This window comes from Panthera tigris, chromosome B4 (assembly GCF_018350195.1).
Source record: "Panthera tigris isolate Pti1 chromosome B4, P.tigris_Pti1_mat1.1, whole genome shotgun sequence".
Classification (NCBI taxonomy): Eukaryota; Metazoa; Chordata; class Mammalia; order Carnivora; family Felidae; genus Panthera; species Panthera tigris.
Window position 1 is genome coordinate 134,424,199 of NC_056666.1, and position 24,886 is coordinate 134,449,084.

Here is a 24,886-nt window from a genome sequence, read left to right on the forward strand (position 1 = left end):
CAGAGCATCACTTTTATTATATTTATTATTATCATGTGTTGATCGTGGGGGGGGGTGTTTTCCTTAAAATGCTTTTCCTGAGCCAAAAGAACTCCACGCCCCCATGCCCTGGAGTGGCCAGCTGGCACATCTCACCCTTGCAACAACTCTGGAAACAAGAAAGAATGGGGTGGGCAGGCAGGCCTCCCCCAAAGGGCTCCCCAGGCCAGCTCTGCATGTCTCAGTGCTGCTGAGAAAGAAACCAAAGGCAGAAAAGAGCCAGGCACCTACCTGGGTTCACGAGGCTGGGTTTGCACCCCCGGCTCTCCTACAGGCTGCCTCCCCCTGCTCCTCAGGAGCTCCCTCTCCTTCCTATCCCCTTTTCTTGGGTTTTTCCACGCCCCCGTGGTGGGCACCTCAGCCCCCACCAGCCTGGCTTCCCTGTGATGCCCTGGAAGACGATTTGATGTTCACGACGGCTCTGGTGTGCCGTCCAGATGACCCAGATGTTCACCCGGCTCACTCCAGCTGATTCTGGCTGCCGCTACCCCTCCCCGCCCCCGGGGACCGGCTGCCTCCACCCTGAGATAGCACACTGGCCTGGGGGTGTCCCACCAGCCTCACACTGAAGGGAGTGTATCCAGGGGCCTACAGCATGGCCTCCAAGAACACCTCCTGGGCCAACAGTTCCCCGCCCTCCCCCCAGCCTGCCCCAAATCCTGGCCTGCAGCAACTCGGGCCTCCCTCTCCCAGGCCGCACCACCACCACCCCACCCCCCCCGCCCCGTCTCGCCTCCCCCGGGGAAAGGTGACCGGGTGCCCCTCTCCATCAGGACGCCCGGGTGGGGCGCAGGGTTGGGGGGGGGGCCCGGCAGGGCCCTCACAAGTACATCTTCATGGCCTCGTGTGTCGTGGGGCAGTAGCGGGCATGGAGCTGGGCCAGCAGTGCCCTGGACGTGGCCTTGAAGCGGGTGCCCTGGCTCTTCCTGTTCCACACGTGGACGGCGTAGGTGGCGTTGAGCAGCCGGCGCAGCTCCTGGGGGCTGATGTCCTCGAAGTACTTCTTCCAGTGCTGCCAGGGGATGGGGTAGAAGGCCTCACAGGGCAGGGCGGTGACCCCGCGGCAGGCGTGGCTGTCACCCAGGCTGCGGACGGAGCACCACTTCTTGAAGACCCGCGTGAGCAGCTGCGGGCCCTGGTGGCCCCAGATCCAGCCGTTGTAGTGGGCCACGAAGTCTCGCATGCACAGCGCCATGAACTCGTGGTGGCGCTCGAAGGCCAGGAAGGCCCCGTTGAGGACGTAGCGGGACTGAGTGCCCAGCGTGTTGGTCAGATTCCGCAGGCTCTTGAGGACGATGAAGTCCGTGTCCAGGTAGATGCCCCCGAACTTCCACATGAGCGCGATCCTGGAGGCGTCGGAGAGCACGGGCAGCAGGTAAGGCTCCCACCGGCGTCGCCTGGCCGCGTACCAGGCCGCCAGCGGCGTGTCCCGGAACAGCCCTTCCAGGTCCAGCGGGAGCACGTGGACGTTGGGGAAGCAGCCCAGAAGCGAGAGCCCCAGGTGCCGGGGCAGGGAGGCGTTCCCGCCGGGCAGCCCCTTCATCAGGACCACCACCCGGGACTCGGGGTGAGCCCTGGCCGCCGACTCCACGGAGCACATGAATAGGAAGTTGGGGCTGGTCCGGTCTGAGGTCTCCAGGAAGAAGATGTTGCCCGGAGGCGGGGTGCTGGAGATCGGCGTAGGGGGCACCAGCCGGGGGCAGGGGACGTCGGCAGGCAGGTTAGAGAACTCCCTCTGGCCGCCGGGCTCTCCCGCGATGTGCCAGTAGATCATGACGGAGACGAAAAACGTGAACTTGAAGCCGATGATAAACAGGGTGCAGACCCGCTGCCTCGGGGCTCCCCGGAGCAGCCGCAGCAGGCAGTCAGGGGGCCTGGACATGTTCTCCCCAGATGACACCAGGAGCCTCCAGCGGGAACTGGCTGGTCTGCAAGAGACGAGCGGCACATCAGGGCAGGCTGCCACCTCCCTAAGCCCGAGAAAGCGCTTCCCACAGACACCGGCCACGGCCGATGCTGGCTTCCGAAGCCCTGGGGGCCCGCTGGCCGCAGAGTCCCATCTCCTTCCTCACCTGGGAAAACTGGAAAAGCAGGCCACGGGGCCGAGGTCTGGGCAGAGTCCCTTTCGCTCTCTGTGACACACCTGCGAGCTTCCCAAGGACGCAGCCAGTGCTATCTACGACACGTGGCCATCGCGGGCCCAGGCCGGGGTTCCGGCAGCCACGAGGGTTGTCAGAGGTGATGCTCCTGCAAGCGGCACACAGGCCCCTTTGCCGGGTGAGGCCGGTCCCCCTCGGGCCGCTGGCAGCCTGTGATTCGAAGCCTAGCGCTTTACCCCTCAGCCCCATTCAGCTCCACAGACCGGCTGGAACTGCGCCGAGGAGGCAGACGGCCAAGCAGCCTCGGGGACTTTCTGCAGAGAAGCCTGGGGCTCAGGCGGCCTGGGCGCTGGCTGCTAAGGGGCTGGCTGGCAAGCTTGCGGGACGGGTGGGCTCCAGACACATGGGGATGCGTGCTGGGTCCTAAAGCCCTTGCCTCAGACGCAGTGGGGTCTCCTGGGCACCTGGCTTCCCCAGCCCCTGCCCTGGGCTGTGCAACTTACAGACGCAAGTCTGGAGGGACAGGGGCGGGGAGGTTGTGCCGTAGCCGGTAACCTTGCCCAGGACTATTGCCCTTGGACCCTCACCCTCTCCTGGTGATGTCCACTTGGCCAGCAGCTAAGAACATCCTGAGGGCCCAGCAGGTGGCTGGGGGAACAAAATAGGCTTGGGCTCTGTCCCCAAGGGTAGGACTATAGGAGCATCTGGGAGGCACGGGACCTGACGTGTACCTGAACCAGCTAAGACCTGGGGCAATGCGCTCAGCTCAGATTTGCCACCTTCAGGACGGGAACACTGGAACCCACTAAAGGGTTGGCCGTCACCACACACGTGCCAGGTGACCTGCTCAGCACTTCACACATAGTCAACTTCTTAAACCCTCACAACCACCCTTTGCAGAGGCGATCATCGCCCCCATCTTACAGGTGAAGAAACCGAGGCACTGAGAAGTCTGGTAAGCTCACATACAGTCCCACGGTAGGCAAGTGGCAGGGCAGGGGTTGGAAGCCAGGCCATCTGGCTCCAGAGTGCACTCTCTCACCCCTGCACCACCCGGCCCGGGAGAGAACCGGCAGAGGGGACGTGGGAGCGTGCCTGGCACTTTGAGGACTCCGTGCACATTCGCCGGGGCTGTTCTCGCTATTCGCAGGATCCTGGCCGCCGTGTACTCAGTGCCTTCTAAATTCTTGGTGCCCCACGCACACCCCCTCTGGCTCTCAGTAACCCCAGGGGTGGTTGTATCATTTCTCCTTCAGCGGCCAGGAAACTTGGACACAGAGGGGCGGGGGGACTGGGTGCGGCCCGCAGGCTAAGGGGAGCTGGAGTCACCCCTTCCCCAGGACAGACGGATCTCCTGGCCTGAGAGAGAGACCGAGCAACCGGCCGGCCCTCCTGGTGGAGGGCCGGGAACCGCGATGACGTCACTGGCTGGTAACTGACCAGCCTGGGCGGCCCATGGTGGCGAGGTGGGGATCTGGGCCGCCGGGCAGCCCTCCTGGAGACACGCCCTGGCTCAGCAGCCAACCTTCTCTGCCAACAGGAACACGGCCCTTCCACAAGCTCTCCGCGTCCACAAATCCATCTGTAAGACACAGCGAGACACAGAGTGAGGGGGGTGGCGGGCTCACGGAGTCAGCCCCCAGCCGCACAGGGGGGATGTTCATTGATTTGTTGACTGTCTCGGCCCCACAGGGAATGTACTTGGGAGAAAGGGAGAGCTGGGTGCGGCTCTGCCCTGGGGGAGCTCTCAGCGTGTGGGGGGACCATCTGGAAATGCACTAGTCACAGTTGAAATGGAGCAAAGGGCCCAGCGGGGCCAGGGAAGGTGGCTTCTGGAGAGGTCACACTGATGGAGGGGCCTTAGCCAGCTGGGCCTCCATACCGCCAAGGGTGCCTGCACACCTGCCCTCCCCAGAGCCCAGCTCAGTCCTTGGTGCATAGTAGGGACACACAACCTGATTCATCCTCTCGTGGACCCGCTCGCTCACTGACTCACTCCCCTGGCAGCCAGAGGGACACTTCAAAAACACAAGCCAGGTCACGTCATTCCTCTGTTCAGACCCTCAGTGATGTGGGAGGCCCCGGTCGCCCAGGTGCCCCCGTCCCTGACCTCACACCCCACTTGCCCTACCCCAGCCACGCCTGGCCTCCTCACTCCTTCTCAACCCCACCGCCCACCCCCGTGCTGCCATCTCAGGGCCTGCACACTTGCTGTTCCCTCGGCTTGGAATGCTCTTCCCATAGTGTTTACCTGGCTCGTTCCCTCACCTCCCTCTCGTCCTCAAAAATCATGCCTCCCCAGCCCTTCCATAGTCCCCTGCGGAGCTCGCGGCACCTAATCGAGCATCCTGGACATTTGGTACTCGTTTGTTTGGGTTACTTATTTGGAGCATAACCCCACGAGGACAGGTATTTTTTGCCTTTTGTTCAGCATCTAGAAGAGATGACTCTTGGAAGGTAGTGAACAAATACCAAGGGAGGGAGTGACTCAGCGGGTGGGTGAATGAAGGTGGGAGCGAGTGAGTGAAGGAGAAGATCAGTGAATGATCAGCGAGTGAATGAACGAATGAGCGAATGAATGAGTGAATAAGTCAGCGAGCCAGCAAATCAGCACGTGACCGAATAAAGCAGTTGAGCGCCTGTGTGAGGGACCTGGGGGTCGGCGGCTGGGTCAGGAGTGGCGGGGCCGATATACAAGAACCTTGTGTTCCCCCGCCCTGGTTTTCGCCTGCGAGGAGAGGCTATTTTGGTCTTGAGTATTTTTAACCCAGTGTGAACCACACCGAGCAGGGGACAGACGGTTGGATCGAGCAAGGTCCTGGCTGCTCGGGGGTCCCGAGGCGTTGGGGTGATCTGGGCCTTCTGTGGGGTGGGGTGGGGTCTGGGCCTGTTGGGGAGACGGGATTTGCCACCTGAGCCCGCGCCGACCTCAGGGGACACTACCGGCCCCGAGCAACACCGTATTTGGTGATAGAGCCCAAGACCCAGGAATAGAAACGACGCGCGGGGCCAAGTTGGCCACAGCCAAATACCCGTGTGACCTCAGGCCCGAAGCATGCTCCTGGCCCCCCTGCATGGGCCTCGCAGCTGTGGCTCAAGTCCTGACCCTTGTCAGTGGCACACTGCGCCTCCTCCTGCCTCCCTGCCTCCCGCTTTCGGCCCTGCACCGGGGAGAGACTCCCAGTTAGCTGGTCAACTGTGGTCCCTTCCCTGCCCTGAGCTCTTCTGTGGCTCCCCATCCTCAGGGACCCTCCCAGCCCCCCATGATCCATCTCAGGCAGGTCGTGAGGGCGAGAAGCACACAGCCGGCAGGCCAAAGGGCCAAAGGCCTGACCGCTCCCTGTGGGCTTGGCCCTTGCATTAGTTTTCGGGGCCCCACATCAGGAGCGTCAGCATCAGGGACCAGCCCAGGGCCTTGGAATGGCCCCACTACCTGAAGATTGTCATTCATTCACGGCCCACAGTAGGGGCATCTCCCTCTGCCCTTCCCTCGGCTCCCAGGTCCAGCCCAGCTCAGCCCAGTGCTGGCTGACCACGACCCAGACAGAACAGGGTCGCGGCGATGGTCAGACACAGTCCACACTTCCTGAACGACTTACTACCAGGAAAGGTGCTCACTGTCCCTGGGGTTCCAGAGCTAGGCCCTTGGAGAGTCTGATATCCCAAGGGGGACACAGAGGCCCAGAGACGGTAAGGGATTTGGCCAGGGTCTCGCAGCAGCAGAGAGTGGAACTGACACCCTTAGGGAGCTCTTCCTACCCCTCTGCAAGAAACGTCCCCTCCCCGAGCCTTCCTCGAGCTGCTGCAGGAGGCTGACAGCCCAGCAGAAGTCTCAAACCACAAAACCAAGGAGATGTGCGAGACTCTGATCAGCATCCTGTATCGGCTTCCTGTGGCTGCGGAAACTGATGACCACAGCTCTGAGGCTGAACGCAGACGCGGATCTTCTCACAGCTCTGCAGAGTGGAGGTCCAAATCCAAGGTGTCAGCGGGACCACGCCCCTTCTCGGGCTCCGGGGGAGAAGCTTCTCCCCGTTTCTGGTGGCTCCAGGCATTCCTGGGCTTGTGGCCGCTTCCTCCAATCTCTGCCTCTGTCTTCACGCGGTCTTCCCCTCTGTCTCTTGTAAGGACACTTGTCATTGTACTTATGGCCCACCTCACTAACACGGGATCATTTCCTTAACTCGAGATCCTTAACTTAGTAACGCCTGCAAAGACCCTTTTCCCAAAGGAGGTCACATTCACGTGTTGCAGGGTTAGGACGCGACAATCTTCTCTGAGGCCACGACACCTCCTTTCTGTGTCTCTCTGTCCTGGAGACTCAGAGCCCCTCTCAGGTCACACACTGCCTGGAACATCCCTGAAACAGCAGCTCCATGGAGAATGTGCCTGGGGGGGCCTCTCTGCGTGGCAGGACAGCACTGGGGAGTCCCAGTGGACATGGCGTGGCAGGCTTTGCCTGCCCAGCATCCGTCCCCCCTCTGCTGATAAAAGTATCCTGATTGCCTTTGAGGGACCACCTCTGCCCCACAGACCCCACTCTCTAGCTCTTGGGGGCGGCACACGTTCAGATCTGCCTAATGTCACGTTCTCCAGCCACAGTGAGTAGCTGGGGGCAGGGCCTGTAACCCAGTGCGGGCCAAGCAGAGTCAGGAGCTTTCCAGTGGGGTCTCTAAGATGAGGCCCGAGCCGGAGGGGAGAGCCTGACTGAGGCTGAAGCCGGCCCAGAGGCAACAGAGCCAAGAGACGGAGAGAGAGAGGCACGATGACATCATCTTTACATCTGGATCCCGCTGTGTTTGAAACTGGTACATCCTGCACTTTTTCAGAACGGAGGTTATAAAGTGTTCCTCCTCCAGAGCCTATAAGATGTTCTAAAGCCAGGGAGGTAGGGAGGTAGAGACTTCTTTTTCCAATAGGAATAAGGCAGATTCTTGGTTCTGGATCTTTCCCCCCCTGCTGATGTCATAAAGAGCAACACAGGAAAGAGAAAATAAGCCACAACTTACAGCTTTAGTAAAACCCGGGGCATGAAAAACCCATAAACTCTAACTCGCAAGGCTGGACCTGAGTCCAGCAGATACAGCGGTGAGGTGGGGAGGAACGGGGGGGTGGGGGGGCCCGGAAGTGGAAGATCGTAGAGATCGCCACTTCTAAAACGAAGACGAGTAAGTCAGAAGAGAGATGTAGCCTGGATGAACCAGGAGAGTTCGAGGATGGAGGCCGGTGTCCCCTTGAACCCGGTTGGGTTCTGTGAGGCAAAACAGCACTGGGTCCTGAGAAGGGTTGTATTTTAAAGAACAATCCATTTCCATAAAAGCAGAGGAGGGAGTCTTTCAACAGAGAAACTTAGAGAACTTGCCTGGCCTGTCTCCCAATTTCTACCAAAACCTCCTGTTAAATGCTGATCCAGGAAAATTCAACCGATTTGAATATAAAAAACAATGGTTAAAGGAATAAACACAGTGTCCATATAAGGAAGCTACAAGAATGAAAAGGGGAAGGAACACTAATGTTCTCCTATGTAGAGAAACTATTCACTATGGTTTAAACATTCACTATAGTTGGGGGCGCCTCGGTGGCTCAGTCAATTAAGCGGCCGACTTCAGCTCAGGTCACAGTCTCACAGTTTGTGAGTTCGAGCCCTGCTTCAGGCTCTGGGCTGACAGCTGGGAGCCTGAAGTCTGCTTCGGATTCTGTGTCTCCCTCTCTCTCTGCCCCTCCCCCACTAGCACTCTGTCTCTCTCTTTCTCAAAAAAAAATAAACTTTAAAAAGAAATTCACTATAGTTAAGAAAATTCACTACAGTTAAGAACATTCACTGTGAAAATATCACCACATGGGGCACCTGGGTGGCTCAGTCAGTTGATGATGATCTGGCTCAGCTCATGAACTCACGGTTGGTGAGATCGAGCCCCGTGTTGGCCTCTGCACTGACCGTGGAGCCTGCTTGGGATTTCTCTCTCCCTCTCTCTCTCTCTCTCTCTCTCTGCCCCTCCCCAGCTTGCTCTCTCTCGAAAAATAAATACACATTTTTTTTTAAAAAATCACCACAAAACAAATAAAAATTCTAATACAAAATTACAGCATGAATTTAAAACAATGAGAACAACAACAACTTTAAAAAGTAATTCTAGGGGCGCCTGGGTGGCTCAGTCGGTTAAGCGTCCGACTTCGGCTCAGGTCATGATCTCGCGGTCTGTGAGTTCGAGCCCCGTGTCGGGCCCTGTGCTGACAGCTCAGAGCCTGGAGCCTGTTTCAGATTCTGTGTCTCCCTCTCTCTCTGCCCCTCCCCCGTTCATGCTCTGTCTCTCTCTGTCTCAAAAATAAATAAACGTTAAAAAAAAAAAATTAAAAAAAAAATAAAATAAAAAAAATAAAAAGTAATTCTAGCCATGAAGACAGACCAAAAAGCAGAAGGTACAAGAGCTGGAGAAGAAACAATTAGGCAAAGTGACAGCAAGAGAAGAGGATGATGTGTGAGGACTGACAGACTTCAGGAAAGAATTAGAAGGCGATACAAAAACACTTCGGAAATGAAAACCAAACGGCCAGAGACACACGGGAGCACGGGCTCCATACAAAGTATCGAAAGAGATCCAAACAGGAAAGGGAGATGAAGTCAAGAAAATCCAACAGAAATCATCAAGGAGATGTTAGAACTGAAGACACAGAGGTGGAACAGGCAGCAGAGGGGAGCCAACAAACGTGCGGCCAGGGCTCCTGAGGAAGAAAACGACGCCAATGGCTAGAAGAAATATTTGCGATTATAATTCAGGAGAACTTACCTGAAATAGGGGGAGACTTGATCCCATAGATGGAAAGGCACACCGTGCGTTAGACAGCGGTGACCCGGAACCGTGAATCCCGAGACGTGTAATAGTGAAATCTCTGGACTTTAATTTTTTTTAAAAATGTTTTATTTTGTTTTCGAGAGACAGAGACAGAACACGAACAGGGGAGGGGCAGAGAGAGAGAGCGAGACACAGAATCGGAAGCAGGCTCCAGACATTGAGCGTGTCTCCACAGAGCCCGATGCGGGGCTCGAACCCACGAACCGTGAGATCGTGACTGAGCCGAAGTCGGACGTTCAACCAACTGAGCCACCCAGGTGCCCCCAAATCTCTGGACTTTAAAGGTACTTTAAAGGACTTTAAAGACCCCTCTGAGGCTTTAGAACTGACAGAAGATATGCCTTAATCACTCAGTACAGTATCAGCTGAAATGGGGCAGCCACAAGAGAAAGGGAAACCCGTTAAGTTTATTGTTGTTCATAGAAGAGAAACAACAGAGACTCTCTAAAGAAAAAAGAAACTAGGAGTATTTTATATAAGGGTGTCAATATAAATGTAGCCACTAGAACAAAAATACAAGCTTTCCCGAATATCAGAGGGATTTTTTTAAACACAGTGAAAGAATAAAGAATATAGCCCTCCCACATGTGCAAAGACATATACATACATACACAACATGATGGAAAGAACACCAGACACCTGTAGCATCAATATATATAAACAGGCTTGCCTCGCTTACCTTTACTAAGAGAAAGATTTTTTTATTTAGATCCCAAACAAAACCCAACTCTATCCTGTATTTAAGAGATATACATCAAAATGATTTAGAATGGTTAAAAGCAAAAGAAAGAGCAAAAATATAAAAACAAGTACAAACAAAAAGAAAGCTGGGGCCGTAATCTTAATATCAGACTGAGAATTCAAGCAACCATCAGTAAGTGAGCCAAAGAAGGGCCAATAATAATGCTAAAAGGTATAATTCACAACATACCAAATAATACTGCAGCAATTTTCAGGAATTAGAAATTACAGAATGCTACGATAAATAGATTGAAACACACTAATAAGAGATTTTAATTCCCCACTCTTTTTAAAAAATGTTTTAAATGTTTATTTAATTTTGAGAGAGAGACAGAGACAGAGCAGGAGTGGGGGAGAGGCAGAGAGAGAGGGAGATACAGAATCTGAGGCAGGTTGTAGGCTCCGAGCTGTCAGCACAGAGCCCGACACGGGGCTCGAACCCATGAAGTGTGAGATCATGACCTGAGCCGAAGTCGGACGCTTAACCAACAGAGCTACCCAGGCACCCCTTAAGTCACCACTCTTAACCCAAGAAATAAATATAAATAAGAATTCAGAAGATGTAAATAAATGATCAGTGAGGTTCTACACTGTATCAAACTCTATCTTCATAATAGGCAACACACTTTATTCTCAAGAGTTGACGAAGCATTCGCTAAAATTGAAAACAAAACTGGCAAACCTTTAGCTGGATTCATTGAGAAAAAGAGAGAGAGGACTCAAATAAACAAAACCGGAAATGAAAGAGAAGAAATAGCAACCAACACCACAGAAACACAAAGGATTATACGAAAATACTATGGAAAATGACCTACCAACAAATTGGACAACCTGGAAGAAACGGATACATTCCTAGAAACATATAACCTTCCAAAACTGAATCAGGAAGAAATGCAAAATCTGAAAAGACTGATTACCAGCAATGAAACTGAATCAGTAATAAAAATAAATAAATAAATAAATAAATAAAAAACAAAAACCCAACAAACAAAAGTCCAGGACTGGATGGCTTCACAGGCAAAGTCTACCAAAGGTTTGAGAAAGAGTTCATACCTATTCTTTAAATAGTTAACTATTCCAAAAAATAGAAGAGGGAGGAAAGTTTCCAAATTCATTTTATGAGGCCAGCCTTACCCTGATATCAAAATCAGATAAAGATACTACAAAAAAAAAAAAAAAAAAGAAAACTATAGGCCAATATTTCTGATGAACATAGATGCAAAAATTGCCAACAAAATATTACCAAGCTGAATCCAACAATATATTTAAAAAATCCTTGGGAGGGGCAGGGGAAAAAAGCATTCAGCATGATCAACTGGGATTTATTCCTGGGATGCCAGGGTGGCTCAATATCCAAAAATCAATCAACATGACACATCCTATTAACAAGGGAAAGGATGAAAACCATACAATCATCTCAACAGATACAGAAAAAGCACTTGAGAAAGTACAACATCCATTCATGATAAAAACCCTCAAGAAAACAGGTTTAGAGGGAGCATATCTCAACATAATAAAGGCCATATATGAAAAACCCACAGCTAACATCACAGTCAATGGTAAAAAACAGCTTTTCTTCTAAGGTCAGTAACAAGACAAGAACGTTCACTCTCACCACTTTTATTCAACACAGTACTGGAAGTCCTAGCCAAAGCAATCAGACAAGAAAAAAGATATAAAAGGCATCCAAATTGGTAAGGAAGAAGAAAAACTCTCACTATTTGCACATGACACGATACTATAAAGAGAAAACCTAAAGTTTCAAAAACAAAAACAAAACAAAAAACTATTAGAACTAATCAACGAATTCAGTGAAGTCATAAGACATACAGAAATTAATATACAGAAATCTCTGTTGCGTTTCCACACACAAATAATGAAGTAGCAGAAAGCGAAAGTAAGAAATCAAGCCCATTTACAATTGTACCAAAAGGAATAAAATACCTAGTAATAAACTTACCCAAGGATGTGAAAGATCGATACTCTGAGAACTATAAAACACTGACGACAAAAGTCAAAGATGACACAAAGAAATGGAAAGGTATTCTATGCTCATGGATCAAAAGAACCAATATTGTTGAAATGTCCACACTACCCAAAGCAATTTACAGATTTAATGCAATCCTTATCAGAATCCCAACAGCATTTTTCACAGAACTAGAACAAATAATGCTAAAATTTGTATGGAACCACAAAAGACCCCGAGTAGCCAAAGCAATCTTCAGAAAGAAGACCAAAGGTGGTGGTTTCCCAATCCCAGATGTCAAGATGCACTACAAAGCTGTCGTCATCAAAACAGTATGGCACTGGCACAAAAACAGACGCATAGATCAATGCAACAGAATAGTGAGCCCAGAAATAACCCCCCGCTTGTATGTCCACTTAATCTTCGACAAAGGAAGCAAGAATACGTGACGGGGAAAAGACAGTCTCTTCAAGAAATGGCGTTGGGAAAACTGGACAGCCACATGCCAAAGCATGAAACTGGGCCTCTTTCTTCACGCACACAAATAAACTCAAAATGTATGAACGACCTAGATGTGAGACACAAAACCATAAAATTCCTAGAAGAGAGCACAGGCAGTAATTTCTTTGATCTCAGCTGTTGAAACCCTTTTCTAGATACCTCTCCACAAGCAAGGGAAACAAAACCAAAGATACATGTGTGAGTCTGGAATTTACAAATTGAGTCTGAAGTTCATATACCAAAATAAACAAGCCAAGACCCATAGGAAAACTCTGAGAAGGAGATAAAAAAAGGAAGGGCTGGAGTGCTTTAGATATTAAAACACACTATAAAGTTTCTTTTTTTTTTTTCATGTTTATTTATTAAAACACACTATAAAGTTTCTTTTTTTTTTCATGTTTATTTATTTTGAGAGAGAGAGAGCGAGTACAAGTGTGCATGTGTGAACTGGGGAGGGACAGAGAGAGAGAGAGAGAGAGAGAATCCTAAGCAGACTCTGCTATCAGCACAGAGCCCCATGAGGGGCTTGATTTCATGAACTGTGAGATCATGACCTGAGCCAAATCAAGAGTCAGACGTGACTGTGCCCATGTGCTCCTATAAATTTTCAATAATTAAAACAATGCAGTCTTTGAAAAAAAATTAAGTTTATGTATTTATTTTGAGAGAGAGAGAGAGAGAGAGAGAAGGAGAGGGCAGAGAGAAAGAGAGAGAGAGAGAGAGAGAGAGAAAATCCCAAGCAGACTCCAGACTGTCAGCACAGGGCCCTATGCGGGGTTCGAATTCACAAACCATGAGATGATGACCTGAGCTGAAACCAAGAGTCAGATGCTCAACAGACTAAGCCACCCAGGCACCCCTAAAACAATGCAGTCTTAAACACACACACACACACACACACACACACACACACACACACACACACACCAGAAAACAAAAACAGTGCAGTCTTAACATACGAACAAACAGGACAATGAAACAAAACCTATCACAGCAATAATGAAGTGCTCGCACATCCAGTAAAGGCAGTATCTCCAATCAGCAAAGTAAAATGGGTCTTCTAAGGTGTTGGGCAGGTGGAGTTCACCTCTCAGAACATGCCCCAGGATAAACTCCAAATGGAAAATAATAAACCCCATAAACATGCAGAACAAAACATGGGTGAATTCCTTTGTAACTTCAGAGTTGGGAACGTTTTCTTAATTATGTAGGAAATCCATCCAGAAGCCATAAAAGAACAGATGAATAAACTTGACTCCTTGAAAATGCCAACTGATCCGTGTCCTCCTCCAAAACACCATCAGGGAAGTCAAAGTAGAAGGAACTACTTGGGATAACTTTTGTGCCCCTCGGATCCCAAAGGTCCACTTTTCCTAACCTCTAAAGAGCTCCCAGAAGTCAAGGAGAAAACGACCAACAACACAGAGAAGAAAAAGAGGCCAAGGGCAGCTTGCACAGGCAAAACATGACCCTTAATCTGTCGGCGAGAGGGAGGGTCTTTTTGTAAGTAAAAGAAATGCAAATCGAAACGCTCAGATAGCATCTCTCACCTGTCAGATTGGCAAAAATCCAAAACTTCGACAACCCGTTCTTCTGGCCAGGCTGTGAGCAAACAGGCATCTCGCACATGGCCGGGAGGCATGCCAGATGGTACCAGTCCAGGGGTGGAGGGCAACTGAATGACATCCAGCGAAACCCTTTCGCCACGCCATCCCAGTCTGTGAATTTATCCGTAGATAAGTGCCATTTGTACAGGTCACAGGTTGGTTCTCGATTGCAAACGATGAAAAACAACCCAAGGTCTTTCTCGAAGGCACTGATTACACATTGATGCCATGAAAACCAATGTCAGCTCCCAGAGGGCAGGGACCAAGTCTGCTGTGACTCATTGTTGCGTCCCCGTCGTGGCCAGCACGGACGCTAGCACAAAGCGGGGGCTCGATATATAGGTAGATAGATGTAGATAGATAAATACGTATATTCTGAACGAGTGAGTAAATGATCCCTAAATGGCCCACAAAGCCAAGATCAGATACGGTAACTGACCAGGGAAATGCCTTTTGCAAACCGTAAGCCATGTGTGGATGCAGATTACAGCTGGTAGAAAGTGTAATTGACACGTCCTGCCTCACCATCTGTGGGTACAAATTAAGGTCACACGCCTTTGACTTTTCATATTAAAGTACCTGAGTGTTCACGGGTCCCGAGAGAGGAAAGGCCACCTTCCCAAAGCCTGGGAGACACGATTTCCACCTAGGGAGATCTGCCCCCAAGTCTTAGACCTCTCCTCTCTTCCCGAGGCCATCCCTCCCTGCCAGGGTCACTGCCCCTCTGCACTGGAGGCTGGACTGATGATCGGGCTGCCTGGGGTTGGCTTCTCAGGAGCATAGGGTGAAGTCACCGTCCCCAAGCTTTCTGCTCAGTTCAGGCAACACAAGCCACCACGAGTCTGGATTCCTACACCTTTGCTGTCTTGGCACGTCCACACATGCACCTGCCAGGACCCCCTGCAGTGCCCCGGTGGCAGGGCGTGGTGAGCTTTCTGCGTCGGTCGCTCGCTCTGCCCCGAGATCACAGAGGAACAGGTAGCGGAAAACTCTTCATCGGATAAAATCATGCCCGGCTTTAAGCAAAACTGGTGCCTTTAGCACTTAGGTTTAGGCTACATTCTCGGTTAATTTCTGTGTGTGGTATGAGGGAAGACTGCGGCTCATTGTTTTCCGTAGGGATAGTTAGTTTTTCCAGCGCTAGTCCGGAAATGTCTGCTCCCACACTGAATTACCTTGGCACTCTGGTCAAAAATCAATCTGCTGTTTAAGCGGGAGTCTGATTCTGGACTCCATATTCTGCTAATTGAACGACAGGTCGACCCTTATGCTAAGACCACACGGACTTCATAACTGCAGCTTTATGATAAGTCTCGAAATCAGGTATCCCTCCCACCCTTTGTCCTTTTTTTAAGAATTGTTTTGGCCACGATAGGTCCTTCATACTTCTGTGTCAATTTTAGAACCAGCTGATCAATCTCTACCAAAAACTGCTGGGATTTTGATGGGGATTGCACTGAATCCGTATGCCAATTTGGGGAGAATTGTTATCTTAACAATATTAAATCTTCCACTCTGTGAAAAAAAAAAAAAAATCACGCCTGCAAATGCAATGCCCATGGAAAAGGCATTTAGAAACTCTGGCCTGGGGGGCTCAGTTAGTTAAGCATCTGGCTCTTGATCTCGGCTCAGGTCCTGATCTCACGGTTTGTGGGATCGAGCCCCACATGGGGCTCTGTGCTGTTGGCGGAGAGTCTGTTTGGGATTCTCTCTCCCTCTCTCTCTGCTCCTCTCTCGCTCACACATACTCTCTCTCTCCTAGAGTAAATACATAAACTTAAAAAAAAAAGAAAAAGAAAAAGAAAAGAAAGAAAGAAACGCTGGCCTGAGTTAAGAGTCCAGAGTTCACCCTACTTGGAAGAAAGTTTCCATGTTGCTTGACTTTTTCCTCTTTTACTGTATTCAAGATTAAAACTAATTGGCAGCAAAAGACAGTGCCCACCCTGCCCCACGCGGTTTGCACACACACACAGCACTGCCCACACTCGGTATTCTTTCAATTAGCAATAATCGGGCCTCGGATAAACCTCATTGGCTACGATACTGCCACTGAGCAAAGCTCACACTCGATATTCTTAACTGTCTTTGCTAACTGCATATTACCTGAGCAAGGGACCTGGTTTCTATCTTCTACACACTTGCTCTGTGATCTTGGGGTACGGCCTCCCCCACCATTTCTGAGCCTCAATTTCTCCAGCTGTAAAATAAAGAGCTTGGAAAAGACCATCTCTAAGGACCCTTCTAGAAAGACCTTCCAAATCTGGTTTCTCCAGCACCAGTTCTGTTCATGGCCAGCATCGGCCTCTCTAGACAGAGTATTTCAGGGCCACCTGCCCCTTGGTGTCAGGCCAAGAGCACAGGCAGATAATAAGGCCAAGGGGCTGATAATTCACAGATAAGAGAGTTCCTGCTCGAGCTGATACCAAAAAGTCTTCCTGGAAAGAAACCCAGCCAGCCCTCGGCATCACACAGAGCACCCTGGTCCTTCATTCAACAAATGCTTGAACACCTACTATGTGCCACCCCCCACTCCAAGGTCTGGAAACACAGACAGCAGTGAACAAAGCAGCTACTCTTCAGCTTCATGGAGCTGAAATCCTAGCAGAGAAAATTAACGGATAAAGAAATACAGTAAGCGATAACATGTGCTGGGTTGAGAAATACAGCAGGAACACTGGACTGGAGGACCGGGGCAGGGGTGCTACTTTACATAGACCAGCAAGGGATGGCCTCTCTGAAAAGCCGACAGAGACCTGAAGGAAGTGAGGGGGCAAGCCTTAGGGCTACCTTGGGTGGGGGGGCGGGTAGTGTGTCCAGGGAGGGAAATCAGTGAGTGCAAAGGCCCTGGGGCATGTGTGCCCGAGGTATTGGTGGAATAGCAGAGTAAGCAAGGTGGGAGGAAGGACAGGAAGTCAGAGAGATAATGAGGAGGCAGGGTCATGGGGGGCCTTGAGGGCCACTGGAAGGATTTGTCTCTCTGATTGGGAGACCTGCCTTTGGGAGATTTTGAGGAGGAAGGGGCTACAATGTACCTTATGCTTTAAAGAGATCTTTAGGATCTGGATGCTTTTTGAGACTAAACCAAGGGAGACGTGTGGCAACAAGAAAGCAGTTACGAGGCTCTTGGGGATAATCCAGAGGAGAGGGAGGCACAGGGCTGGGACACAGGGGGACAGCCGCTCTTGCAACACCTTTCTGACACATCTCTCCTGCCCACCTTCAGCCCTGTGACCACAGTCCAGCTCAGGACTCTGTCCTCTGCCTTGAACCCCAGCAGGTCTCCACACCCCACCCCACCCCACCCCGCAACACCCGTGCCTTGTGGGCACTTCCCCAGCACCCCCTGCCCCTCTCCAGGCCCACAACCTCCAGACCAGCCAAGCTGACCTCTGCCACATTGCTCAAGCCAACAGGCTCTGGGAATTCCGGATTTCTGCAATACGCTCCCTCCTTTCCCTAAACGCCCCTCCGTGCTCCCCTGTCCAGGGACCTCTTAACCGAAATATGTGGGAAGAGCTGCCATTTGCCAAGAATGTGCCATGTGTGAGGCGTCCTGCCAAGCACCGTTCACCCTTTACCGCGTCCTCGTATCTACCACCACGGCCCCATTTTACACATGAGAAAACGGAGAGACCGACAGGAAAGGTGACCCACCCAATGCCGCAGGGCTAGTAAGCACGGGAGGGAGGATCTGCACCCAGGTTATTATATCTGCCCCAAATTCTCAGACAGCCCTTCCTCCCTGAGTCTCTCCCGACCTAGACGAGCAGGGCAGACCACCTCCAGGAAGCTGCCTGGATTTTGGCACAGCTCCCACCGTGGGCCGTGGGCTGGGGCCCCCGCGCCGCACACAGTAGGCCCTCGTGGCTCCCTTCCAAATGAGCAGCACTCACCCCAAGGCCTGGCCTCGCCCACAGCCTGGATCCCGGGCAGACCCTCAGGGCCCCGGGGGAGTCCCGCTGGGAATGGCCAGGGTGATTTGGCCTTGCGGCCTTCGGGGCACTGAGCCAGATGCCGCGCTCCCGAGGCTGTCGGTGACCCTAACGAACTTAGGGAGGGCCTGGCGACAGCAGGTGGACCATAAACTTGTGATGACCGAGGGATAAAGGAAAACCATCCTGATGCTCCAGGAGCCCTTGAAAATGACGGTAAAAACTTGAGAGGAAAATCAACTCCATTGCTCAAACCCGCCAGGCTCTGGGAACTCCGAGTTTCTGTAAAACGTGCCTCCTGCTTCCCAGAATGCCACCCCCCCATCCCCTCCCCTGCCCCAGCAGCCTCCAGCCACAGTAGGTAAGATGAGCTGCCGTTTGCTAAGAGTCCCAAGTGCCATGCCTGGCGGCGAGGGTGACGGGCGACGTTAGCTGTGTCTTCGTGCCTGCGGCTACTGTCCCCGTGTGTCCACAGAGAGGGGGACGTGTCCAGTCACCACCCTGCAGCGACACCTCCTGCTTTGCTCTCTCTTGCGGACAGTAGTGTGACGTCACTAAAGGCCTGAGGCGAAAGCACGTGCCACGGTCAGCCTTCCGGTGACCTTGGCACCTCGAGTGCCCGCGTCAGCGTTCCAGTGGAGCCTTTTCGGTCCCGCACACAGGGCTGCCTTGGACAGACAGAGCCGCATACGCCGGAAGGAGACCCTATTCCCCGTGCTGTTCTACACCTTGTTTTATTTTTCACCCAGAGACACGCCGGGCCCCTGTATTTTCAAACCAGATAGTGGCGGTGCATACGCGGCGATACCCACATCCTGAAACTCATCGAGCCACGCGAACGGTTCTGGAACAAACCCGCCTGAGAGCACACGTGCCCTCTGCCCTCCTATCACGCCCACAAACGCAGACCCGCACCCTCAGTTCCCAGGGTCGCGCGTCACCTCGCGTGGTGAGTCGCATTCTTCGTCCCGCCTGCTTCCCGTCCGGGCTGCTGGAAGTGTGGTTTCCATCCTTCTGCTTTCACGGGCGACACCGCGGTGACTGTCTTAGCACTCCCGTCTTTGAGCACATCCTTAATTGCTTCGGGAGGACTGGTTCCTCGAAACGAGCCGCTTGGGCCAAAGGAAACGTAATTTGCACTTACAGATGCGGCCCACTAAGTGGCCTCCAGAAAGGCTTTCCAGAGCTCACGCTGTCACCCCCTCAGCATGGGGAGGGGTGAGCGCGCTTGAGTTGACGTTCGTGACTGGCTCCCTCGTGACAGGCGCGGAGCTACGTGGTCACTGTCCATTTCCTGAGGACTTCCTGTGCGCAGCCATGGGGCAGAGTGGCTTTCACACGGTAACTCATTTAAGCCTCCCGCCAGCCCTCTTCGTATCCACCAGTGTCGAGAGTTGAGGGAACCGCCGGGGTTCAAACCCCCTCCCCTAGGTGAAAGGGGTCTGCCTGTGGCCAAGTTCACCTGGGAGTGCTGTGGCCCCGGAGCCTCAAACGTCCCCCACGCCCCACAATAAAGAAAAGGCGCGTAACTCTCGAGTCTTAGTTTCTTCACCTGTAAAATGGGCAGAATGGCACAGGGTGACCGAGGGGGTTAAATAAGGTCGGGTAACAGTGTCTGGCACCGGGTAAGGGCTCAATCGTGGAAGCCCGCCCCCCCAAATCAGGAGGTTGCCTTGGAGACCCAATGGAAGGTGCAAATGAGGACTGCAGACGACCCCGGAGAGGTGGGGGCGGGGGGGGGGGCGGCCGTGGGGACCTTTCTGGGCTCTGTGTCTACACCCGGGACAACAGATTCTGCTCTTCCAAACCGAGTCTCTTGGGTGAACGTGAAGATCACTTCTCCCGCTTCGCCCTCACGTGCCTGCCTCTTCACCCAGCGCCCCCCCACCCGTCTGTCCATTCAGACCTGGCGCTGGTGGGACTTCCAGGAAGTGCTGTGTGTCCTGCTGAATGGAGTCAGCTCCCGGTGGGTGCGGGTGTGGGCACGGGGGAGAGTGTGCAGGCACTAAGCAGAAGGGGAGGGGTTCTTCTAGTCCCGTGGCCAGCTCAGCTTCCACGGGGATCCGTCCAGAGGGAAAGCAAACAGGCAGACAGGAGAGGAGAGGACGCTCGCTCGGACTAAGATGGGTACGGCTTCCTGACACCTACTAGAAATGGAGGCACCAAGAGGAGAGCGGTTCTCAAGGGCGCGCAGTTAATGTTGGAGGGCCAACGCTGAACCCATCCCTGCCGCTCATCAGCGGACTGAACCAGAACAAGGCACCTTCCCTCCCCCCAGTCTGTAAGTGGGGGGTGATAACACCTGCTACCTCCCAGGGAAGCAGGGAGGACCCCAGGGGATGAGGCTGGCAAACAGCATTGGGAGCTGGGACCTCAGGACCAGAATCTCTTCTCTCCACTGAGCTTTTCCCCCTCTCTCTACAAGAAGATCAAAGCCGGTCCCTAAGGTGCCACACCAGTGGCAGCAAAAGTAAAAGCCAAATGATAACCTGGGAGGAGGTCTTTGCCACCAAGAGACCAGACGAGGGGCAAAGACCTCACGGATGAGCTCCAACAAATGAATAAGAAACACGCATATGGTGATAACCATTTCGCAATTCACGCATGCCAGATCGTGCTGTATACCTTCAACATACACAGTCCTGCCTGTCATTTATATCTCAATAAAACCGGGGTGGAGGGGGCGCCTGGGTGGCTCGGTCGGTTGGGCATCCGACTTTGGCTCAGGTCATGATCTCACAGTCCGGGAGTTCGAGCCCCGCATCGGGCTCTGTGCTGACAGCTCAGAGCCTGGAGCCTGCTTCCGATTCTGTGTCTCCCTCTCTCTCTCTGCCCCTCCCCGACTCCCGCTGTCTCTCAGAAATAAATAAACATTAAAAAAAAAATTTACAAAAAAAAAAAAAAAAAAAAACTGGGGGAAAAAAACCACACAAAGATCCCGGACATTCATACTCTTTGACTCAGAGTAATTTCACCTCTAGGAAATAACAAGAAATGCATACTCACAGCCTGAGGAGGTATGAATGGTATAGGCCCTCTACAGAGCCAGCTGGCTCTAGGTAGAGCCCTTCTAGAACTTCCTATACATCAGATGCAGTGACTACCAGGTAATTCTCTTTCCAGGAAAGATCTGGCAATGTATAAACGCGAAAGTTCCACGTGACGTCATCCCAAAGAGCCAAATATTGAAAAGCACCTAAATTTCAAATAACGTCTATTAACTAACATGATGTAACGTATCCAAGTGCTGAAAAATATTTTAAAAAGTGTTTGCGAGAGGTGAGGCATTTGAAGTTTTCATACAGACGAGGTATATTCGACTACGTTAAAAAAGTATTTTTGAAAGTTTGGCGAAATGGTGAATGTGAACGATTAGGTATCTCCAGGTGATGCAAATATGGAATCTTCCCCTATTTCTCACAGTTAATGCACTCAAGCAACATTTAGTGAGCACCTACTACGTGCTGGGCTGGGCACTGGGTTTCGGGCGAGGTTCCGTCCCTCCAGAAGTTTCCAATCTGGAAGAGGAGGGGAACAATGAAAATACGGGGGGGGGGGTGTTTAGCAGGAGCTGTGAGCTCACCTAGGGGGTAACGTTTGGGAAGAAATGCATTCGGGAGAGCACAGCAGGCGCAGACCTTGGTGGAGGCCAGGAGACTCATACCCCACCCACCCGCCCGCCCTTGGGGAGGGAGAGGCGGGAGAGGGAGAGGAGGGAGAGCCGGGAGGGGCAGCAGCCCGCGGGGAGGGAGAGATAGGGGAGGAAAGAGCTGTTTCCACATTTCAAGCTTCCCTTTCTCATCTGCCCTTTCTTCCAGTCTGGTCGCAAACGTCCCCGGCGGCCAGTTGGTCTTACTCTGCCCTCGTTCCAATTTGGACCTTTCACCTAGACTTTTCTAGGCAGCTGAAAGGGCTTCGGTTGGTACAAGGAAAGGAGGTGCATTTTTTAAGAATTTCTGTTTTGGAGTTTGTCCTCCAATATAGAGCTGTCCTGGCCGACCAGCAGGGACGTGCATTCGAGACACTAGGAACAAGCTTGGGAGGAAGATGAACCCCGAGAAGATTCCACCTTTCAGCTCCTCCCTTTCTTTCCTTTTGTATTGGGACCTGGCTGGGGGACACCCCTAGGGGATCCCTGTGGGAACAGGGTGTGCAGGCCTAGGTATGCAGGGTGTAGTCCTGGCCAACGTGGGCCCTGCTTTTGGGGACCCCCAAGTGGCCAGCTGGAGCAGACAATCACTGAGGACCTGGGGGAGACGGAAACGGTGTCCTCCAGAGAGAGGGGTGGGTGCGGGGGGGGGGGGAGATGGCTTTTAACCCTCTCGGTGCCAGGGGCTCGGCTGAGTCTGTCAAGGAGGTGGGAACTTCTGTTCCGCGGTGTCAGGTGAGGAAACTGAGGCAAGGGGGCTCCGCGAGCAGCGGAGGGGACTGGATCTCCCCGCCAGAGCCTCTCCCGAGCACAGAGCAGATCCCACTCAGCGTTTCCCGTCTGGAGAAGAGGGAGGGGGCGAAGCAAGCCGGAAAGACGGTTCGTCGCCGGGTCCGGATCCCCGGGGAAGAAGCGCTCGGGCCCTTCTCTCCACCTGCAGGGCCCTCCCCCCACCTGGGCGCTTCCGAAGCCTCAGCATCCTCCCCCCACCCCGCGCTCCCCGGGCCCCGGGCCGACGCCTCCCGCCCCGGGCGGTCTCCCCTCCAGCCGGCCGCTCCCGCCCCGCTCCCAGCCGCACCCCCTCCGGGGCCAGGGGCGAGCCCCGCCCGGCGGCGAGGCCTCCCGAGGGGATGCCGCGCCCCGCGCCCCAGGTCGCCGCGCAGCGGGGCTCGGCCCCGGGCCTCCCGCCCCCTCGGCCCCTCTCGGCGGGCGCAGGGCCCGGGCGGCGCTGCTCCGAGGGCTCCGGGCGCGGCGCGCCCTCGCCTCGCCGGCCAGGCTCCCGGTCCCGCCGCCGCGCTCAACTTCGGGGCGCAGTTGGCCGGGGACCGCCGCGCCCAGTCGGCGCGCACCCTGGCGTCCCTCCGGAACAGGTGGCCCGGGCGGCGGCCCGGCCCTCCCCGCCCCTCCGCAGCCCCCCCTCCCCCCTCCCCCCCGCGGCGCCCCCGCCCGCCGCCCCCTGCGCGCGGCCCCGGGTACCTCCGGCTCCCGCGGCGGCGGCGGGCGAGCTGGCCCCGCGGGGCGGCGGCGGGAGGCAGTGCCCGGAGTCCGGCGGCCGGAGCGCCGCCCCTCCGGCCCGGGCGTGGTCAGCGCCGCCCCGCCCGCCGCCCCTGCTGGGTCCCGGCTCCCCGGGCCGCGCGTCCCCGCTGCTCCCGGCGCCGCGGCCGGACCGCCGGCCGACGGGTACGGGGAGCTCCCGGGCCTCCCGGCCGCCCGCCCTGGGGCTTTATAATCCGATTGCCCCATTTAACAGATGAGGAAGCCGAGGCTCACACGGTTGTCCCTTGAAGGTCATGCAGCCGAGGCGGGGCAGCGCCAGGACTGGAACCCGGGCCTGGAACATCTGCATTAACCTCCCCAGCCGCCCCCCCCCCCCCCGTCCCCAACTGTGACCCGAGCTAAACGCCGTGCAGGCATTTCAGTGACGTGCTTGAACCTTCACAACTTCCGAGGGTCCTCGCGGCTGCTGCGCCCTGGCCCCCACCCCCCACCACCGGGCCCTCCTGCGGGTCCACCCCCCGCTCGCCCTGTCGTCCCCCCTCCTCTGGGCCCAGCCTCCCCGTCAGCCCGTGACTGGCCCCCGGGCCACCACCTTGAGACACGGGAAACTCTCCACCCCGGCCCCGGGACGGTCTGGCACTTAGTAGGTGCCTTTGAATGAATGAATCAGAAGGACATTCCTCGAGGCTGCCGCCACCCATCGCAGTCTCCGCCGACCTGGCACTTAGACGCCGCCTTTCCTCCCAGGACCCGCTGACCCCCTACGCCCCCTCCCCTCGTCCGCAGGCTCCCACCCTTCGCGCCAGCACTGACTCAGCAACTCTGCCCTCTCTCTCGGTCCACCTGCCGGTACTTCTATCATAAAACCAAAACAAGACGAGGAAAACCCTTCCAGGCCCCCCGGAAACCGCCCCCACGGCTGCCTCACATTCGTGCTTCCCTTTCCAGAAAAAGTTCTCTCCTCCGGTCTCCAGTCTGTCTCCTCCTTTGTCCCTTATGCCCCGCCCCCCACCAGCCCACTAAAGCCATCCTTTTGGGTCCCCAGCGACCTCGTGGGTGTCACTAGAGCCACACGGAGGCTGGTCCTTGTCTCTCGGTCCCTCCAGCAATTCCCGTCAGTGCTGCGGGCTTCCTGTTCTCTGAAGCACCTTCCTCTTTTGGCCTCCCGTCTAGACCCACACTTGACTGGGTCTTCTCCTCCTTTGCAGACTCCCTTTTCTCCCCAGCCTCTAGAAGTTCCCACGGGCTGCGCTCAGCTCTTGATCTTCTGCTCCTTTCCCCACTCTTTACCTCGATGCTGTCGTCCAGGCTCGTGGCTTCCGGAGACATCTATCTGCTGATGACGCCCAGATGTGGCCCGCAGCCCAGACCTCTCCCCGCACGCACGTACCTAACTGCTCCCTTGCAAGGCTCCAGCCGGCGGCCTGATCTCTGCTCTGCCCATGCTGCCCTGCGACTTCCCCATCTCAGCTGAGGACGGTTCCATTTTCCAAATACTTGGGCCCCAAACCTTGACTCCTCTGTGCCCACCGCACACTTTCCCCACGCTCACTCCAACAGCAAGTCCTGATCCGATCTGCCCTGAAAATATGTCCAGAATCTGACACTCCTCATCCCCCACCCCCCCACCCCCCGGTCCAAGCCACTAGCCCCCTCCTCCCCGCCCCCACCTCCTCTAGCTGGTATTCCTGCCTCCCCCACTCCCCTGTCCAAAGAGCAGCCTGAGGGATGATGGTAGAAGGTCAGAACAGTTCCCTCCCCTCCGCCCCTCCCCCCCCAACCCCTCCAGTAGCTCCTCACAGAAGTCAGAGGGAAAGCCCCCCTCCCCCCACCCTCCGCTCCTGCCTCACCCAGACCCCATCCCTTCCATGGGGACCCTGCCCAGCCATGCTGGCCTCCTTGCTGGCACTCACCGCCTCCGGGGCCTTTGCTCTCACAGCTCGTCTGCTTGCAACAGCCTTGCAGGGATCTCCGTGGCTCTCTCCTCCTTCACGCTCAAGC

The 24,886-nt window shown here is 54.2% G+C and overlaps 1 protein-coding gene and 1 pseudogene across 8 annotated transcripts; both read right to left on the reverse strand.

The window, feature by feature from the left end:
- A4GALT (alpha 1,4-galactosyltransferase (P blood group)) lies at positions 1 to 24,194 on the reverse strand. Of its 8 annotated transcripts, none has more exons than XM_042993435.1 (5): positions 20,746 to 21,379; positions 19,646 to 19,883; positions 18,681 to 19,291; positions 3,579 to 3,720; positions 1 to 1,967 (listed from the first exon to the last, which is right to left on the reverse strand). In XM_042993435.1, exon 5 carries the CDS (start codon positions 1,919 to 1,921, stop codon positions 860 to 862), a length of 1,062 nt encoding a protein of 353 aa, XP_042849369.1. In that variant the 5' UTR covers positions 1,922 to 1,967; positions 3,579 to 3,720; positions 18,681 to 19,291; positions 19,646 to 19,883; positions 20,746 to 21,379; the 3' UTR covers positions 1 to 859. The 8 variants fall into 8 exon arrangements, with proteins under 8 accessions (XP_042849369.1, XP_042849370.1, XP_042849375.1 ...); XM_042993436.1 differs by having other exon boundaries at positions 19,646 to 19,886; XM_042993441.1 differs by lacking the exons at positions 18,681 to 19,291; positions 19,646 to 19,883; positions 20,746 to 21,379 and adding an exon at positions 24,176 to 24,194.
- Positions 15,697 to 15,868, reverse strand: LOC122240596 (annotated as a pseudogene).
- Positions 24,195 to 24,886: the final 692 nt, after the last annotated feature.